Source organism: Castor canadensis, chromosome 17, assembly GCF_047511655.1.
Source record: "Castor canadensis chromosome 17, mCasCan1.hap1v2, whole genome shotgun sequence".
Classification (NCBI taxonomy): domain Eukaryota; kingdom Metazoa; phylum Chordata; class Mammalia; order Rodentia; family Castoridae; genus Castor; species Castor canadensis.
Window position 1 is genome coordinate 15,411,964 of NC_133402.1, and position 16,401 is coordinate 15,428,364.

Here is a 16,401-nt window from a genome sequence, read left to right on the forward strand (position 1 = left end):
AACATTGGTGTGCAAATATCTATTCAAGTCCTTGCATTACAATCGTAGCTATGCATCCAGAAGTGGGATTGCTTAATTACATGGCAACTCTATGTTGATTTTTTTGAGAAACATTGGATACTTGGAGCAGAGAAGTGACATCATCTTACTTTTCTTTTTAAAGGCTTGCTCAGGGTTGAATGAGTAGCTTGAATGGGTTGACAGTAAGCTTACAGGGGCAACGGATGAAACAAAGGACCAACGAAGGGAACAGTGCATTAATTAGAAATGGTGGCAACTTGCCCAGGGGAGTGTAGGTGACATGAGTCAAAAGAGATGAGAACTTGAATGTATTTTGAACAAAAATCTAATAAGATATTTTTGGTAATTTCAATGTGGAATAAGAAAGAGATGAGTCAATGATGGCTGTAGATTGTATGGCCTAATAAAGCAGAAGCCATAAATGATAGGGACGAGATGGTGGGAAGAGTTGTCCAGGAAGAAGAAAACCAAGAGCTAATTTTGGCATTGTAAACTTGAGGGTCCAATTGTACATCTTCATACCACTAAAGCAGAGATGTAGAGTAGGCATTTGGACATACATGTCTAGAGGTAATGGAGAGATTCATGCTGTAGTTGCCAGCACACAGATGGTATTTAACACATAAGGCTGGATACGATTGCAAAGAGAAGGAGCTCTCAGGACTGAGCACCTGAGGAATTTCTGCACTGAAGGGAGAGACCAGAGAACCAGCATAGGATACAAAGAAATAGCAGCCAGTGAGGAGGAGGAAGACCAGGAGAGCATATGTCTTGACAGCCAAGTACAAAACATGACTGCTTGTCTAACTACCAGGCTTTCAGGCCCTGTTTCCCTTTCCTAGCTTTTCCATCTCTGCCTCTGTGATTCCTCTGAATCCTTCAAGACTACCTCACATGTCCAGAAGCATTGTTCAGACCCATCTCCACCTTTGCCCTGGGTTAAGTGTTTGTTCTCCATCATTGCATAAGACTTTGGGTTTATTAGAACGTGCTGTCCAGGGGTTTCCTAGATGTTTATACTCACTAAACTATAGACCCCTAGAAGTATAGTCATTTCTGTACCCCTAATGCTAAGTCCAGAATAAGTGTTGAATAAGAATGGCTGGAAGAAGAGTCCTTCTCACAATGTATTGAGATTATTTGTTCCCTTGTAAATGACTCTCACTAGACTGTGGATTCCTTGAAAACATAGGATCTATTATTTTAATTCTGCACCCTTAGCCTAGAGCAAAGGTACATGAAAGACACTCAATAAATGCCTGAGATAATAGGTGATTAGATGGTTCTTGTGTAGAGTTGACAAGCATAAGTGAGTGAGCACCCACTGCTGCCAGAGCTCCAAATAAGGAGACATGGGTAATGTAATCCTTCTTGAAGTTACAGACATTGCTGAGGGTGCTGACTTTCTCTAATTTTTGGCAGGAGGTGGGTGGCCTTGACTGAATCGGACATCTTCTGGAACACGACTGACACTGGTTGGGTGAAGGCAGCCTGGACTCTCTTCTCTGCCTGGGCCAATGGAGCTTGTATTTTTGTGCATGAATTGCCCCAAGTTGGTGCCAAAGTTATCCTGAATGTAAGGAAACACCTCTTATATCTTTGGTGTAAATAAGATAAGCAAGGAATAGAACTCAAAGCTGTACGAGAAAAAGTGTGGGCTAGTGATCATAGACTTCCTCTATGCTGATACTAACCTAAAAGCCATACAGTACCTTCCAGAATCTGGTTCCTGTCCACCTGGTTACCTTCAGACATTGTCTAAGAGAGATCCCTAGACACAAGAGCATTTCATCTTTCCAAACCTTTGCAGATCCTATTTTTTCTATCCTCCAGGCCTTTCATTTCACCACCTTCTTTTCTATACTCCTGTTAAAACCCTAGTGATTTGTCAAAACCTTGGGTAAAATCAAAGTCTATTTCTGCTCTCCATGTGCTGTTGTTCATGGTGCTAGTCGTGAGTCTTTTGCCTAATAATAGACCTGGGATTCCTTCCCTGCTTTCCTGAGGTCTTCTCCTGGGCAGGGTGAATTGATATTGCCATGAAGGACACGTGACACCTTTCTTCTGTCCTCCACATCCTAATGAAATTCCTGAAAACATCAGAAGACCCATTTGCCCATGCTCCTTGCTTTGAAGAATGTTGTACCAGGTGGTGCCTAACAGCATGGGTTGTACCATTAGTCAAACTTGAACTTGTATCCTTTATCTTTGCTAGTAGTGTGGCTTTGGGAAAGTTACCTAGCTTCCCTGAGTCTCACTTTCTACCCTCTGACAGAAAGGAAAGAATGAAGGAAGGAAGAAAAGAAAGAAGGAAGGAAGGAAGGAAAAGAAAGAAGGAAAACACATAGTTCTAGAGCACGATTTTGAGAATAAAATGATATCTGGCACAGGGCCTGGCACATGGAAAGTCTTTAACACATATTAATTATTATTATTAGTCAAACTTACTGTCCTTGTTATTCACATAGGATTTGAATAGTCAGTGTGGGTCTTCTCCCTTCACTGCCTTTATTCCTGACATAGTATTCACTTTCTATCACTATGTAGTAAATTAACCCAAGGCCTAGAAGCTTAAAGTACAAACCTTATTATCTCACAGTTCCTAATAGCCAGGAATCTGGAAACAGATTAACTAGGTGGTACTGGAGTAGAATCTGTCATGAGATTGCAGTCAAGATGTCACTAGAGGGCTGGAGATATGGCTCAAGTGGTAGAGCACCTGTCTGGCAAGTGCAAAGCCTTGAGTTGAAATCCCACTGTGCCTCCCCCACACCCCGCAAAGATGTCGCAAGGTACTCCCATGTTGATAGTGGCATGATTAACAGAAGCTAAAAGAGAAGCAACCCAAGTGTCTAACAACAGATGAATGGGTAAACCAGACGTGGTATATGCATACAATGGAATATTATTAAGCCTTTTAAAGGAAGCATACTCTTACATTCTACAACATGGATAAGGATATTATGAAAGAAGCCAGGCATAGCAGGAAAAAAACTATATGATTCCATTTACATAAGGTACCCAGGGTAGTGAGATTCATAGAGACAGAGGATAGAAGAGTGGTTACCAGGAGTTACGGGAGAGGGTATTGTGGAGTTACTGTGTAATGGGTACAGAATTTGGGAGCATAAAGACTTTTGGAGATGGATTATGGTGGTGGTGGCACAATACGTGAAAATATTTAATGCCATTGAACTAAATACTTAAATGGGCAAATGTTATGTTGTAAAGCGTTTATTCCAATAATAATTTTTTAAAAAGTATCAGCTAGGACCATAGCATCTCAAAGCTTGTTTGGGGCAGGAAATCTGTTTAGATCTAGTCTTAGTGGACTTCAGGTACTCGCTGGTTATTGACCAGAGGCTACAGCTCCTTATCGTGTGCCCTCATCTGTAGAACAGCTCGGGTACTCACAACATGGCGACTTGCCTCCTCTAGAGTAACGCAAGGCAGAGAGAAGGCAAGAGCATCCACGACAGAGGTCATCGTCTTCACGCAGCTCAATCTGGAAAGTGATATCTATTCAAAAGTGCACTCCTGGTCCCAAAGGCCAACCTTGGTTCAGTGTGGGACTCCACAAGTGTGCAAATACCTGGAGGTGGAGGTCATTGGGGGCCATCTTGGAGACTGGATGTCACACATAGTTTTCTACTTGTCTGTTTGGATAATGAGAATATAAGATTCAGCTTACCTACTCCATCTCAATGAAGTCCTACTGTCGTGACTCTAAGAAGTTCTTTCACCTTATGTTTTTGTTTAGACTCTCACCAAGTTCCCGGTAACCACACTCTGCTGTGTCCCAACCATCTTTCGGCTGCTTGTGCAGGAGGATCTGACTAGGTACAGTCCATCTGTTGGGTGCTTTGGGGCTCTGAGAATATGAATATATGGCATACTTACCCTCTCACTCCCACTTTCTTTCCCTGTCTTCCTGTCTTTGTTTTCCTATGTCTCCATTTCTCAGCTCTATCTGAACATTTGTTTCTTTGTTTCTATCTCCATCTGCTTTCTTATACACACATACACACACACACACAAACATACCGCAAATATACACACTCATATCTCTTGTAAACACCCCTTAAAGATGATGTTCTGTCCCTTGTGAATTCACACCAATATGGAATAGAATAGATTTAAGGCAGTATGAATTTTCAACACTTACTTATACATCCACTATACACTTGTAGAGTGTCTCTTCAGCAGTGTATCTGTTACTTCAATGGAATTTAACTTGATTACTATTAGCCAGCTATGAAATGGTTTTTGTGACTAGGGCTCTTAGGTCTGTTGGTACAAGTCCACCACAGCAGATGGATCTCCCAGTCCCAGACTAACCTAAGCCATTCATTCTCTGGATACCTGCCATTGGACACCCAAGAGGAAGTGACAACATACCATGGATGTCTCTTATCCTGGGTGAATCACAGCCATGTCTGCTGGCAGGGAAGGGCTTGTTGCTGGGTTATTGGAGAGAATTTTCTCACTTCTCAGGAATCCACTGACCCCAATTTATGTCCCCCTCTTCTATCCTCTCCCAAGGCAATGAGGACTTGTCCTCACATATTCTCAATCTTCCCAATCACACTCTCTGGCCATGTGATGCCTAAAAGAGGGAGTTCTTCCATGACTCTCAGGAATCTTTGATGATTCTCAGTGAATTCTTCTATAAGATATGAATTCATCTCATTCACCCATTTATTGTGACTATCTCCACATAATGGTTTTGGAAAGTAGTCTTTGTGTAATTTGTTCAAGAACAATCTTATTGAATGATATGTGGCAATATTAAGTATCTCAATCCAATCAATTTGATCCAAAGGGGGAAAAAATGATTGAGAGTGTATATGTAATCACTGAGTTTTTTTTTACACTTTGGATAATTTGTTGAATGGAAAGGTAGTTTTGAAACTTAACATCTTCATCAGAATTAGGAGACTCTTAGAAAGCTAATTTTAGTCTTTTTAATTTTTAACTGATTTATCTTTTTCAATCAGATCATTATATCAATCAATATATTATCAATTTGTTCCCAGATAAGTTATTTTGGTCAACTCACCTGGAACTCACCATGTTATACCAAAATCTACCATATGAGGTTCTGATTTTTATCTCAAACTCAGATAGGATTGAATATTTCTAAAAAAATTTTTATTGGAAAATATTCACTATACAGGAGGGATTCATAGTGACAATTCCAATTAGACTTGTATTGTACATTATTTACATTGTCCCCATCGTCTCTCCCCTTCAGCCCCCTCCCCACCCCACTTAAAGCAATTGCAAGAGGTTATTTCGTTCTGTTTCATATAGGCATTTGAAGTCCATCAGCCATATACCATAACCTTAATATTCTTCATTCACACCACCCCCGACTGTATCCCCCTGCACACACACTGTGCCTACTTTCCAGTCTTGATTTTCATTATTAATATTTGTTGATGTTTAAAGGGGTGTCTCAATGTCTGCCCTCTGTTAGTGTGCTTCATTTTGGTCTGTTTAATCCCCCGATTGCTTTCCCTTACCCCTTTCCCTCCCACCCCTCATTTTTCAACAGCTTTCAGTTCACATTTTTATATCCTCTATCTTCACATCCTGTGGTATGTGATATTATTGTTGCTCTAGCATTCTCTTTTCCTTTCTCTCTTTCCCTGTGTTCTGTAAAGTAGTTCCACTGTTACAAATATGTTCTAAGTTTGAGTTTGTTTATGATCGTGCTTGTTCTTGTGTATATGTTTATCTTTGGATCTATCTTCCCTGTATTAGGGAAAACATGTGTCTTTTGTGTTTCTGATCCTGGCTAACTTCACTTAGCACCATGTCCTCCAGTTGCATCCATTTACCTTTAAACCCTATGTCACTATTCCTTTTGGCTGAGTAATACTCCATTGTGTATATGTGCCACAATTCTATGATCCATTCATCAGTTGTCAGGCAGCTGGTTTGTTTCCAGAGCTTGGCTATTGTGAATAGTGCCACACTGAACATCAGTGTACAGGTGTCTCTATTGTATCCTGTCTTAATGTTCTTTTGGGTAGATGCCCAGGAGCAGTATCACTGGATCATATGGCAGTTCTACCTCTAGTATTTTGAGGAAGCTCCATACTGTTTTCCATAGTGGTTGTACTAATTTGCATTCCCACCAGCAGTGTATAAGAGTTCCTGTTTCACCACATCCTCACCAGCATTTGTTGTTGTTATTACCCTTGATTATGGGCATTTTAACTGGGGTGAGTTGAAATCTAAGTGTTTTTTTGATTTGCATCTCTTTTATAGCCAGGGAAGTCGAACACTTCTTCATGTATTTACTGGCCATTTGTACCTCTTCGTTTGAGAATTCCCTGTTTAGGTCGTGTGCCCACTTCTTCACTGGGGGGTTGATTGTTTAGGGGCTGAGTTTTTTGAGTTCCCTGTACATTCTGGATATTAGTCCCTTATTGGATGGGTAGCTGGCAAAGATTTTCTCCCATCCTGTGAGCTGTCTCTTGAGCCTGGTGACTGTTTCCTTTGCTGTGCAGAAGCTCTTTAGTTTGATGCAGTCCCATTTGTCCATTGTTTCTCTTAGATGCTGAGCCTTTTGAGCTCTGTTTAGGAAGTCATTCCCTCTACTTACCTGTTCCAGTGTATTTCCTGCTGCTCCTTGGAGTTGTTTCAGGGTTTCAGGCATTATATCAAGGTCTTTGATCCATTTTGAGTTGATTTTGGTATAGGGTGAAAGACAGGGATCTAGTTTCAGTCTTCTACATGTGGATATTTAGTTTATCCAGCAACATTTGTTAAAGATGCTGTCTTTTCTCTATTGTGTGTTTTGGGCCCCTTTGTTAAAAGTCAGCTAACTATAGTTGTGTGGCTTTATATCTGGGTCTTCTATTTTGATCCATTGGTCTATTTTTGTGCCAATACCATGTTATTTTTATTGCTATGACTCTGCAGTATAGTTTGAAGTTGGGTATTGTGATGCCTCCAGCATTGGACTTTTTGCTCAGAATTTCTTTGGCTATTCGAGGTTTTTTATGTTTCCATATGTATTTCATGATTGATTTTTCTATTTATGTGTAGAATGTCATTGAAATTCTGTAGGGATTGCATTGAATGTGTAGATTGCTTTTTGTAGTATGGCCATTTTCACAATGTTGATTCTACTGATCCATGAGCATAGAAAGTCTTTCCATCTTCTGATGTCTTCTTCAATTTCTCTCTTCAGTGGTTTATAGTTTTCATTAAAAAGGTCTTTGGTTTCTTTCATTAAGTTTTTTCCAAGTACTTTATTGTTTTTGAGGCTATTGTAAATGGGATTGTTTCCCTGATCTCTTTCTCAGTCTGTGCGTTGTTGGTATATAGAACAGCTACTGATTTCTGTATGTTAATTTTGTATCCTGCTACTTTGCTGAAAGAGTTTATGATTTCTAGTAGCTTTTTGGTAGAATTTTTGGGGTCTCTTAGATATAGGATCATGTCATCTGCAAATAGGGATAGTTTGAATTCTTCCTTCCCTATTTGAATCCCTTTTATTTCTTGCTCTTGTCTTACTGCTCTCACTATGAATTCCAAAACTATATTGAATAGAACTGGGGAAAGTGGACAGCCCAGTCTCATTCATTCCTGACTTTAAGGGGAATGGTTTAAGTTGTTCTCCATTTAGTATGATGTTGACTCTAGGTTTGTCATATATTGCCTTTATTATGTTGAGGAACATTCTTTCTATTCCTAGTTTCTTCACAGCTTTTATCATGAAAGGGTGTTGGATTTTTTCAAAGGCTTTTTCTGAATCTATTGAGAGGATCATGTGGTTTTTTTCCTTGCTTCTGTTTATATGCTGTATTACATTTACGGATTTACATAAGTTAAACTGTCCTTGCATCCTTGGTATGAAACTGACTTGCTTATGGTGTATAATCTTTTTGACGTGTTGTTGAATTCTGTTTGTCAGTATTTTGTTGAGAATCTTTGCATCTATATTCATTAATGATATTGGTCTATAGTTCTCTTTTCTGGTTATGTCTTTGTTTGGTTTTGGAATGAGTGTAACACTGGCTTCATAGTATGAGTTTGGTAGTGTTCCTTCCCTTTCTGTTTCCTGGAAAAGTTACAGGAGTACTGGTGTTCATTCTTTTTTAAAGGTTTGGTAAAATTCAGCCATGAATCCATCAGGTCCTAGGCTCTTCTTTGTAGGGAGACTCTTTATTACTGCTTCAATTTCATTGCATGTAATAAGACTATTTAAGTGTTTGATATTTTCTTGGTTGGTTATATGTGTCTAGGAACTTATCCATTTCATCTAGATTTTCCAGTTTACTTGAATATAAGTTTTCCAAGTACTCTCTAATGATCCTCTGGATTTCATTTGTATTTGTGGTTATGTCCCTTTTTTCATCTCTGATTTTATTAACTTGGGTCTTTTTCCTCCTCTGTTTTGTCATGTTGGCTAAGGGTTTGTCAATCTTGTTAACCTTTTCAGAGAGCCAACTTTTTGTTTCATTGATTCTTTGTATAGTTTGCTCGGTTTCAACTGCCTTGATCTAGGCCTGATCTTTATTATTTCTCTCCATCTGCTGTTTTTGGGTTTGGTTTGTTTTTGTTTTTCTAAGATCTTAAGGTGCATCATTAGATTGTTTATTTGAGAGGTCTCTTTTTTTGAATGTAGGCACTTATAGCTATGAACTTCCCCCTTAGCATGGCCTTTGCTGTGTCCCACAGATTCTGGTAGGGTGTATTTTCATTTTCATTCAATTCCAGGAACTTTTTGATTTCTTCCCTTATTATTTTGGTCACCCATTGGTTTTTCAGCAGTATGCTGTTCAGTTTCCATGTGTTTGAATATTTTATGGGGTCTCTTTTTGCTGTTGACATCTAGTTTTATCCCCTGATATGATACAGGGGATTATTTTGATTTTCTTGAATTTGTTTGCTTTGTGTCCTAAAATATGATCTGTTTTGGAGAAAGTTCCATGAGTTGCAGAAAAGAATGTGTATTGCCTAGTTGCTGGCTGGAATGCTTGTTGATATCAACCATGTCTATTTGGTCTAATGTGTGGAGTAGCTCTGAAGTTTCTTTTCTGATCTTTTGTCTGGATGACCTATCAATTGGTGACAGTGGGGTTCAGGTCTCCCACTATCACTGTGTTAGTGTCTGAAGTGCTCTTGGGGCCATTAGCATTTGTTTTTTTGTAAATGTAGATGGGTGCCTCTGTGTTTGGTGCATATTATGTTAAGGATTGATAGTTCCTCTTAATGAATTGTTCCTTTCATTAATATAAAGTGACCTTCATTGTCTCTTCTTATTGATTTTAGTCTGAAGTCTACTTCTCAGATATGAGTATGGATACTCCTGGCTATTTATGGGGTCTATTTGCTTGGAAAACTTTTTCCAGCCTTTGACTCTAAGTCAGTGTTTATTTTCTTCAGTGAGATGAGTTTTTTGTTAGCAGCATATGGTTGGGTTTTGTTTTTTAACCCAGTTTGCTATTCTATATCTTTTGATTGGGGCATTGAGGCCATTTACATTCAATGTTAAGATCGAGAGGTACTTGTTGTTTCCAGCCATTCTTGTTTCCCTGTTGTTTAGTTTTACTATTCCTTGTTTACTGATCTGCTTGCTCAAAAGTGTTTATTCTTTCTTGAGAATCACTGTAGTTTCTTCTTCTATATGTAAAAGTCCTTTAAGTATCTTCTATAGTGCTGGCTTGGTGGTCACAAATTCCTTTAGTTTTCCTTGTTGTGGAAGGTTTTAATTTCTCCTTTAATTAGGAAGGATAGTTTTGCTGGTAGAGTAGTCTAAGTTGACAGTTGCTTTCTTTCAGGGCCTGAATTATGTCTTTCCATGACCTTCCTGCATTTGGAGTTTGAGTTGAGAAATTTGCTGTTATTCTAATGGGTTTGTCTTTATATGTAACTTGTCTTTTCTTTTTTGCACCTTTCAGAATTCTTTCTTTGTTCTGTGTGCTGAGTGTTTTGATTATGATGTATCTGGGGGTGTTTATTTTTTGGTTCTGATGGTTTGGTGTTCTATAAGCTTCCTGTACCTGGGTGACTCTCTCTTTCTTGAGGTTAGGGAAGTTTTCTGCTATTATTCTATTGAATAGGTTGTCAGTGGCTTTAGTTTGTATTTCCTCTCCTTCTTCTATACCCATGATTCTAGGTTTGGTCTTTTCATGGTGTCCCACATATCTTGCATGTTCCATTCATATTTTCTTAGCATTCTTTCATGATCTTTTACTGTTTGTTCTGATTCCTCTACTTTGTCTTCTTTTCGTAATACTCAGTTTTCAACTTGCTCCACTCTGCTTGCCAAGCTTTTGATTGCGATATTTATTTGTGATATTGAGTTGTTTATTTCAGATTGATTATTTTTCAGGGTTTCCATATCTTTATTGATTTCCTGTTTTATATCCTGGATAGTCTTCTTAATTTCATCCATCTGTTTGTTTGTATTCTCTTTGAGCTCATATAATTGTTTATTCACATTGTCTTTGAGGTCAAATATTAACTTTTGTGTTTCTTCTTTGAGGTCATTAATCATTTTTACTATCTTTTTAATTCATTATTTGATAGCTCTTCTATGCAGGTGTTTGGATCCTTAGTCATGGAATTGGCTTTTGATGGAAAGCAGTTGTCTTGCTGTTTCATTCCGCATTGAGATTTATGCATCTGAAGTTGTTTTTGGTTAGGATTTTGGTCCCTTATGCCCTTGTAGGTGGGACTTTGTATTTTTTTTTTCTCTTCAGGAGCTCCAGCAGTGTTCCTCAGCGGGAGGTATGCTGGATATGTTACCCCTTGCAGGGTTCTTGTTGTGGTGTCAATTGCCTCTTTTTTCCCCTCAGTGAGGAGACTGGAGTTCCTGCTCTTTGATGGGGCTTAGGAACTCTACTGTAGTTGCAGTGGGGAGCACTGGGTCTCTGTGCAGTGTGGTGGGCAGGCCTCTTAGAGTAGTGGATTGCCACTCAGTGCAGGAGCTGGGATTTCAGGTCCTGGGCAGGAGAGATGTGATTCTTCTGCAGGGAGGTGCAGTGTGAAGCACTGGGTTTCTGTGTGCCTTGGGGGACAGGGCTTCTGGTGCTGCCTGCAGAGTGGCAGGTTGTACCTTTGCTCCCCTCAGTGGGGAACCTGGCATTCTTGCTCTTTGACTGGGGAGTGAAGGCTCTCTTGCTGTCCGGGACAGTGGGGAGGCTGGGCCTCCATGCTCTGTGGGAAGGAAGCCTCCTGGAGCCAAAAATAGCAAAATCTGGAGCCTTAGGTTCACTTCACTTGGGTGTGTGGTGGCAGGCTCCTGGCACTGAGTAGCAAATTGAGGGTTCCCGTGGGTCAGCAGAGCTGGTGGGCTTGAATTATCTGGTGTCCACAAGGCAGTGGAGGCCCTGGAGTCTACTTGTGTTGGGGCGTGGGCTTCCAGGAGCCACTTCGGCAGCTGCTGCAGGTGCAGGGGATCCAAGTCTGCAGGTAGTGAGCGCAAGCCCTGAGGATTGCTTGCTGGCACTGGGCTACCAGGAGCCATGGCAACTGCTAGAGGCACAGAGGAATCAAGTCTTTGGGCAGCGGGTGTTCTGGGGCCTGCTTTCCAGGAGGGTAGTGCAGTAGTGCTGCAAGCATGGGAGACCAAATCTTTGGGTAGTGGGAGCCCTGGGGCCTGATTTCCTGCATGGGCTTCAGGGAGCACAGTGCAGTGGTTCTGCTGTAGGCTCAGCTCCGGATTGAATATTTAAAAAAAAAAAAATCTGTCCCCGAGGAACATGCCTGCAAAGTCAGAGGAACATGCCTGCAAAGTCAGAGGACTAGGGGCAGGTTATGCAGTTGGGGAGTTCATCCTCTGGTGCCTCTGAGGGTCCGGTCTTGAGCAGCAGGGTGGGCGAAGATGAGTCCTGACTCCAGTGGCCTTGTTTTTCTGCCTGAGAAAGATACAGCTTTCAAAGCCTGCGTCACTGTTTGACGGGAGGAGAAGCCCTAAACCCTGATGTGAGGGAGAAGTGGAAGAGCCAGACAGGCCTGGAGCTACACGAAGGCTATGGACAGTCTGAAACGGTGAGTGCTATGCCCCAGTTTTCAGCCCAGCAGAGGGAATCACTGACCTCCAGTACCTCTCCTTTTCTGACAGTCCTTTCCATAACACCTGTCATGGGGAACACTGGTAATGAAACTGGGTTTTCTTCCTTTTGGTTTGAAAGTAGCTTAAAGTAATTTCACAATTATACCACAACTAATGAAACAGCTCTCCTGGCAGTTTTTCTCCATCAGAACAGCATACATCTGTTCCTGGTAGAGATCCAAATCCTAAGCAGTGTCCCCTAGAGTCATTTGGGCAGAGAAGTGGAGATCAATTGAATCTTTGGCTTAGTAAAACACTGAGTTCTTTGTGTATAAGTGCCCAGGAGAGTGCTTCATAAATGTTTGTTGACTACGGAGAGACGAGAAGAAGGAAAGAAAGGTAAAAAAGGAAGGAAGGAACAAAGGAAGAAAAGAAGGAAGGTGGGAAGGAGGGAGGAAGGAGGAAAGGAAGGAAAGAAGGAAGAAAAGAAGGAGGGAGGAAAAAGGAGAGAGGGAAAGAGTGATAGAAGAAGGAAGGAAAAAGACAAGGAAAGAAAGAAAGCAGGAAAAAAAGAGAGAACGGAAGAGAGGGGAGGGGAGAGGAAGTGAAGATGGAGAAAAAGGAAACAGATGACAGGTGAGAGAGAAGAGCATGGACCGGGAAAGAAGCTAAGAAGATGAGGCTTTTCCTTATTGGTACTGGCTTCTTTCCAGGTTCTAATCTGTGCCAATCTAAGAGGTATGATGATCAAGTCTGGATCCATGGGGAAAGCATCACCACCTTACGATGTCCAGGTAGGCAGCCTCTGCCCACTGTGGATGAGGACACCCTGGGGGAGCAAGGCTTGACTGGCGGGGTGGCCTGGCTCTGTAGATGCTCAGACACCATCCTGTAATCTCTCTATCAGATTGTGGATGATGAGGGCAAAGTTCTACCTCCAGGAGAAGAGGGGAGTGTCGGTGTCCGTGTGAGACCCACCCGACCCTTCTGTTTCTTCAATTGCTATTTGGTAAGAGGTAGGGAATAGCCATTCTTGTAGGAAGAATATATCTATACATGTAACAAAAATACACCTATATGTATTGACATATACATATCTATGTGTTTAACCCTTGCAATAACTGCTCAAGTGGGTTGAGATTATTATCAGTAAAGTGCTATCATTGATAAGGGTGCTACAGAAGTGAAGTATCTTATCCAGTGTCACACAATTGCTATGCACAGGCTGAAGGATTTAAATGTGGATATGACAGGAGGGCAGCCTGGTCACCTTAAGGATGAGTAAATCAAGGCCCAGGCAAGGGAAGAGACTAACCAATGGTCAAATTACAATTTTGTGTTAGTGCTGAACTTTCAGGATTTTTTTCTTTTTTTTTGTGGTTTGCTTGCCAGACTTGTGTCCTGGGATTTCAGTCCAAATTTCTGAAATAACCCATAATTACTTCTGCTTGGGTGGTGTTTGTGATGTACTTTTCTTCAAACTCTTGGCCATAAAAGTTTCAAACCTGGCTGCATCGGAAACACATGGGAAGCCTCAGCTGTTACTGATGCTTGGATTCCACCCCAGTCTCATGAAATAAAAATTTCAGATCAGCTCCCCAGGTGATTCAGATGTTATAGTCGCTGTTTACAGAAATCCCACATCATGCAGACACTGAGCAGTTAATCAGTTACAGCATCAGAAGAAGCAAATAAGAAAAATCAGTCCATTTGTTTTTGGAATGTTGTATTTTAGTAGTTTTTATGTGACTACTCAATGAATAATCTTTTTAAAACCAAGAAACACAGAATATTAAAAACCACAGAATATATAACAAAACTTCCAGCAACTTCAAAATCACACGAAGCAGGGATAATGTTAAATTTTAAATGATTTTCTCCTAGTGTTTTTGTAAGCAGTGCATTGACGTTACTGCAAAGAGCATTTATTCATCATTTATTGAGAGCCCACTCCATTCCTCGAGGTATACAGTGCTACTTCTGGGATTGAGTACACACTCTCTCTGGGGCTGTGATTGCTCTAATGAGCAAGTACTAAAGTCATTTGTGAACTTATTTGATAGACAAGCACCTTCATTTTCTTCAGCTTTTCTTTTCCATCACCAATACCAGGAGTATTGGTTAGTTTTCTTTCTAGGCCATTAAGTAAGAGAAAAATATTGTCTTTTCATAGGAATCATGGGATGTATTGGTAGAGGTCAATCAGACCATAGTTGTTCTGAGAATGATGGGTATCATCAGGACTGAGAAGTTGAACCCAAGGTTCTCCCACAATAAGCATGCACATTTAACATTCATGGTGGTCATTCCCAAAGAGCTGAGTTTTCCTGTGTCAATTAAATTAATATGCCCATGTCAATCCTATAAGGATACGCTTCCTTTCCCAGGGTGACTCTCAAATGTGTGTGCAGACGCTCACTGCAGCATTGTTGATAACAGATAAGAGGTGGAAGTCTTCACACCTGTGTTCACGTTATTTTTTAAATAACTATTTTACCTATCCTTAGCCTTTTGCTTCTTGTTCACATAAATTTTAGAATTGACTTGTCAAGCTCCATGAAAATGTTTGCCAGCATTTTAACTGGAGTTACATTGAGTCTATAAATCAACTTGGACAGAATTGACATTTCTATTAATTCTAGCTTTCTATTCCTTTATATCTTCTTTAATATTTTGTAGAGTGGTTAAATTTTCTGTGTATACATTTTAGAGATTTTGTGTTAGATATACTTTTAAGGCATTGATGGCTTATCTTTTTTTTCCCCAAATGCATTTTTTGGAATGCAGATATAATTTTCCTACAATAAAATGCCCCCATGGTAAGGGTATGGCTCAAGGACCTTTGACATGCTTACATTTGTGTAACCATCATATTCGAAGATATGGGACATTGTTATCACCCTCAAGAATTCCCTTGGGCTGCTTTGCAGTCAATTCTCCCTGCCCCAGGATGCAGGAAATTGATAAATTGTCATTACTCTATAATAATTTTGCCTTCTCGAAAAGAACTTTCTGGGCTTGCAGAGTGGGCAAGTGATAGAGCACCTACCCTGCAAGTGTGAGGCCCTGAGTTCAAATCTCAGAAGCACCAATAAATAAATAAATAAATAAATAAATAAATAAATAAAAGAGCTTTCTGTGAATACAACATATGATAACTACTTTTATATGCCTGATTTCTTATGCTCAACATCAAATATTAGCCAGTCATCTGTATTGTTGTATGTATTGGTGATTTGTTTCTATTTCTTAGCCATAGACTTTTCTTTTCTTTCTTTCTTTCTTTTATTTTATTTTGGCAGCACTGGGGTTTGAACTCAGGGCCTCATGCTTGCTAGGCAGGCGCTTTCCTACTTGAGCCACCCCACCAGGCTTTTTCTTTTGTGGTGAGTTTTTTCTAAATTGGGTCCCATGAGCTATTTTCCTGGGGGCTGGCTTCGAACCACCATCCTCCTGATCTCTGCCTCCTGAGTAGCTAGGATTACAGGCATGAGCTACAGGCGTGAAGCTCAGTAGCTTTATCTTTAAAACTTTGAGAATCCCAGTTTAATTTTTTTCCTCTTTCCTCTATCCTTGCTTTCTGCCAATTGGCTCTTCAACCTGCTCATCACTTTCGACCCACCTTCACTGGATTCTTTAGTCCAGAGCCAATGGCCCTGTTTCCCCTCCTGCATTCAACTATACTTCCTAGGAGCCCATCTAAGAATGGATATGGGTGGCTGCCACCTTGAGTCACTTCCTGGAAGCCCCTTCTTATTAAAAGTGGGAAACCTCACAAATCCACAGGAGGATGGCTGCCTACTCAGTGGGGGAGTTCTGGCCAGCATGGGCTCTGGGAACCACTAGACCTCCTGTTGAAGGCTCTCCAGCTTCCTGCATGGGGCTCCTCAGGCAGTGGCTGATTTGGGTGGCTGTTCCCATCTGGTCCTTCATAGACTTTCTGTCTTGTAGGAGAATCCTGAGAAGACAGCCGCATCAGAACGAGGAGATTTTTACCTCACAGGGGACCGAGCCCGCATGGACAAGGATGGCTACTTTTGGTTCATGGGGAGAAGTGATGATATAATCAATTCTTCAAGGTCAAGATGAGTCTGCTCTTTCCTCCTCCCCTTGAAGTTCCATGGGGGAGGGAGGAAAGCCACTTGAAAGAGTTTTTCTCTTCTAGTTACCGGATCGGGCCTGTTGAGGTGGAAAGTGCACTTGCTGAGCATCCAGCTGTCCTTGAATCTGCTGTGGTCAGCAGCCCAGATCCCATCCGGGGGGAGGTAACTAGTCCAGCCAAGAACATGACCTCCTGCTTCTGTACCTACTAGCGCCCCACAGAGCTATGGGAAGGCCCACATTCCTCCATATCTCTGACC

General features: G+C 40.9%; 1 protein-coding gene across 7 annotated transcripts in view; it reads left to right on the forward strand.

Annotated features, from left to right (window-relative positions):
- The window catches only part of Acsm5 (acyl-CoA synthetase medium chain family member 5), a 30,055-nt gene that overhangs the window by 9,785 nt on the left and 3,869 nt on the right, over positions 1-16,401 (forward strand). For 3 of the 7 annotated variants that reach the window (XM_074059982.1, XM_020180047.2, XM_074059983.1), the window contains 7 exons: positions 1,444-1,597; positions 3,782-3,861; positions 11,913-12,036; positions 12,754-12,834; positions 12,948-13,049; positions 15,992-16,119; positions 16,206-16,305. In XM_074059982.1, coding sequence (XP_073916083.1) covers positions 1,444-1,597; positions 3,782-3,861; positions 11,913-12,036; positions 12,754-12,834; positions 12,948-13,049; positions 15,992-16,119; positions 16,206-16,305 — 769 coding nt within the window. Of the gene's footprint in view, positions 1-1,443; positions 1,598-3,781; positions 3,862-11,912; positions 12,037-12,753; positions 12,835-12,947; positions 13,050-15,342; positions 15,427-15,991; positions 16,120-16,205; positions 16,306-16,401 lie in introns of those variants that run through there. The other 4 variants (XM_074059984.1, XM_020180049.2, XM_074059985.1 and 1 more) reach the window with 3 other exon arrangements.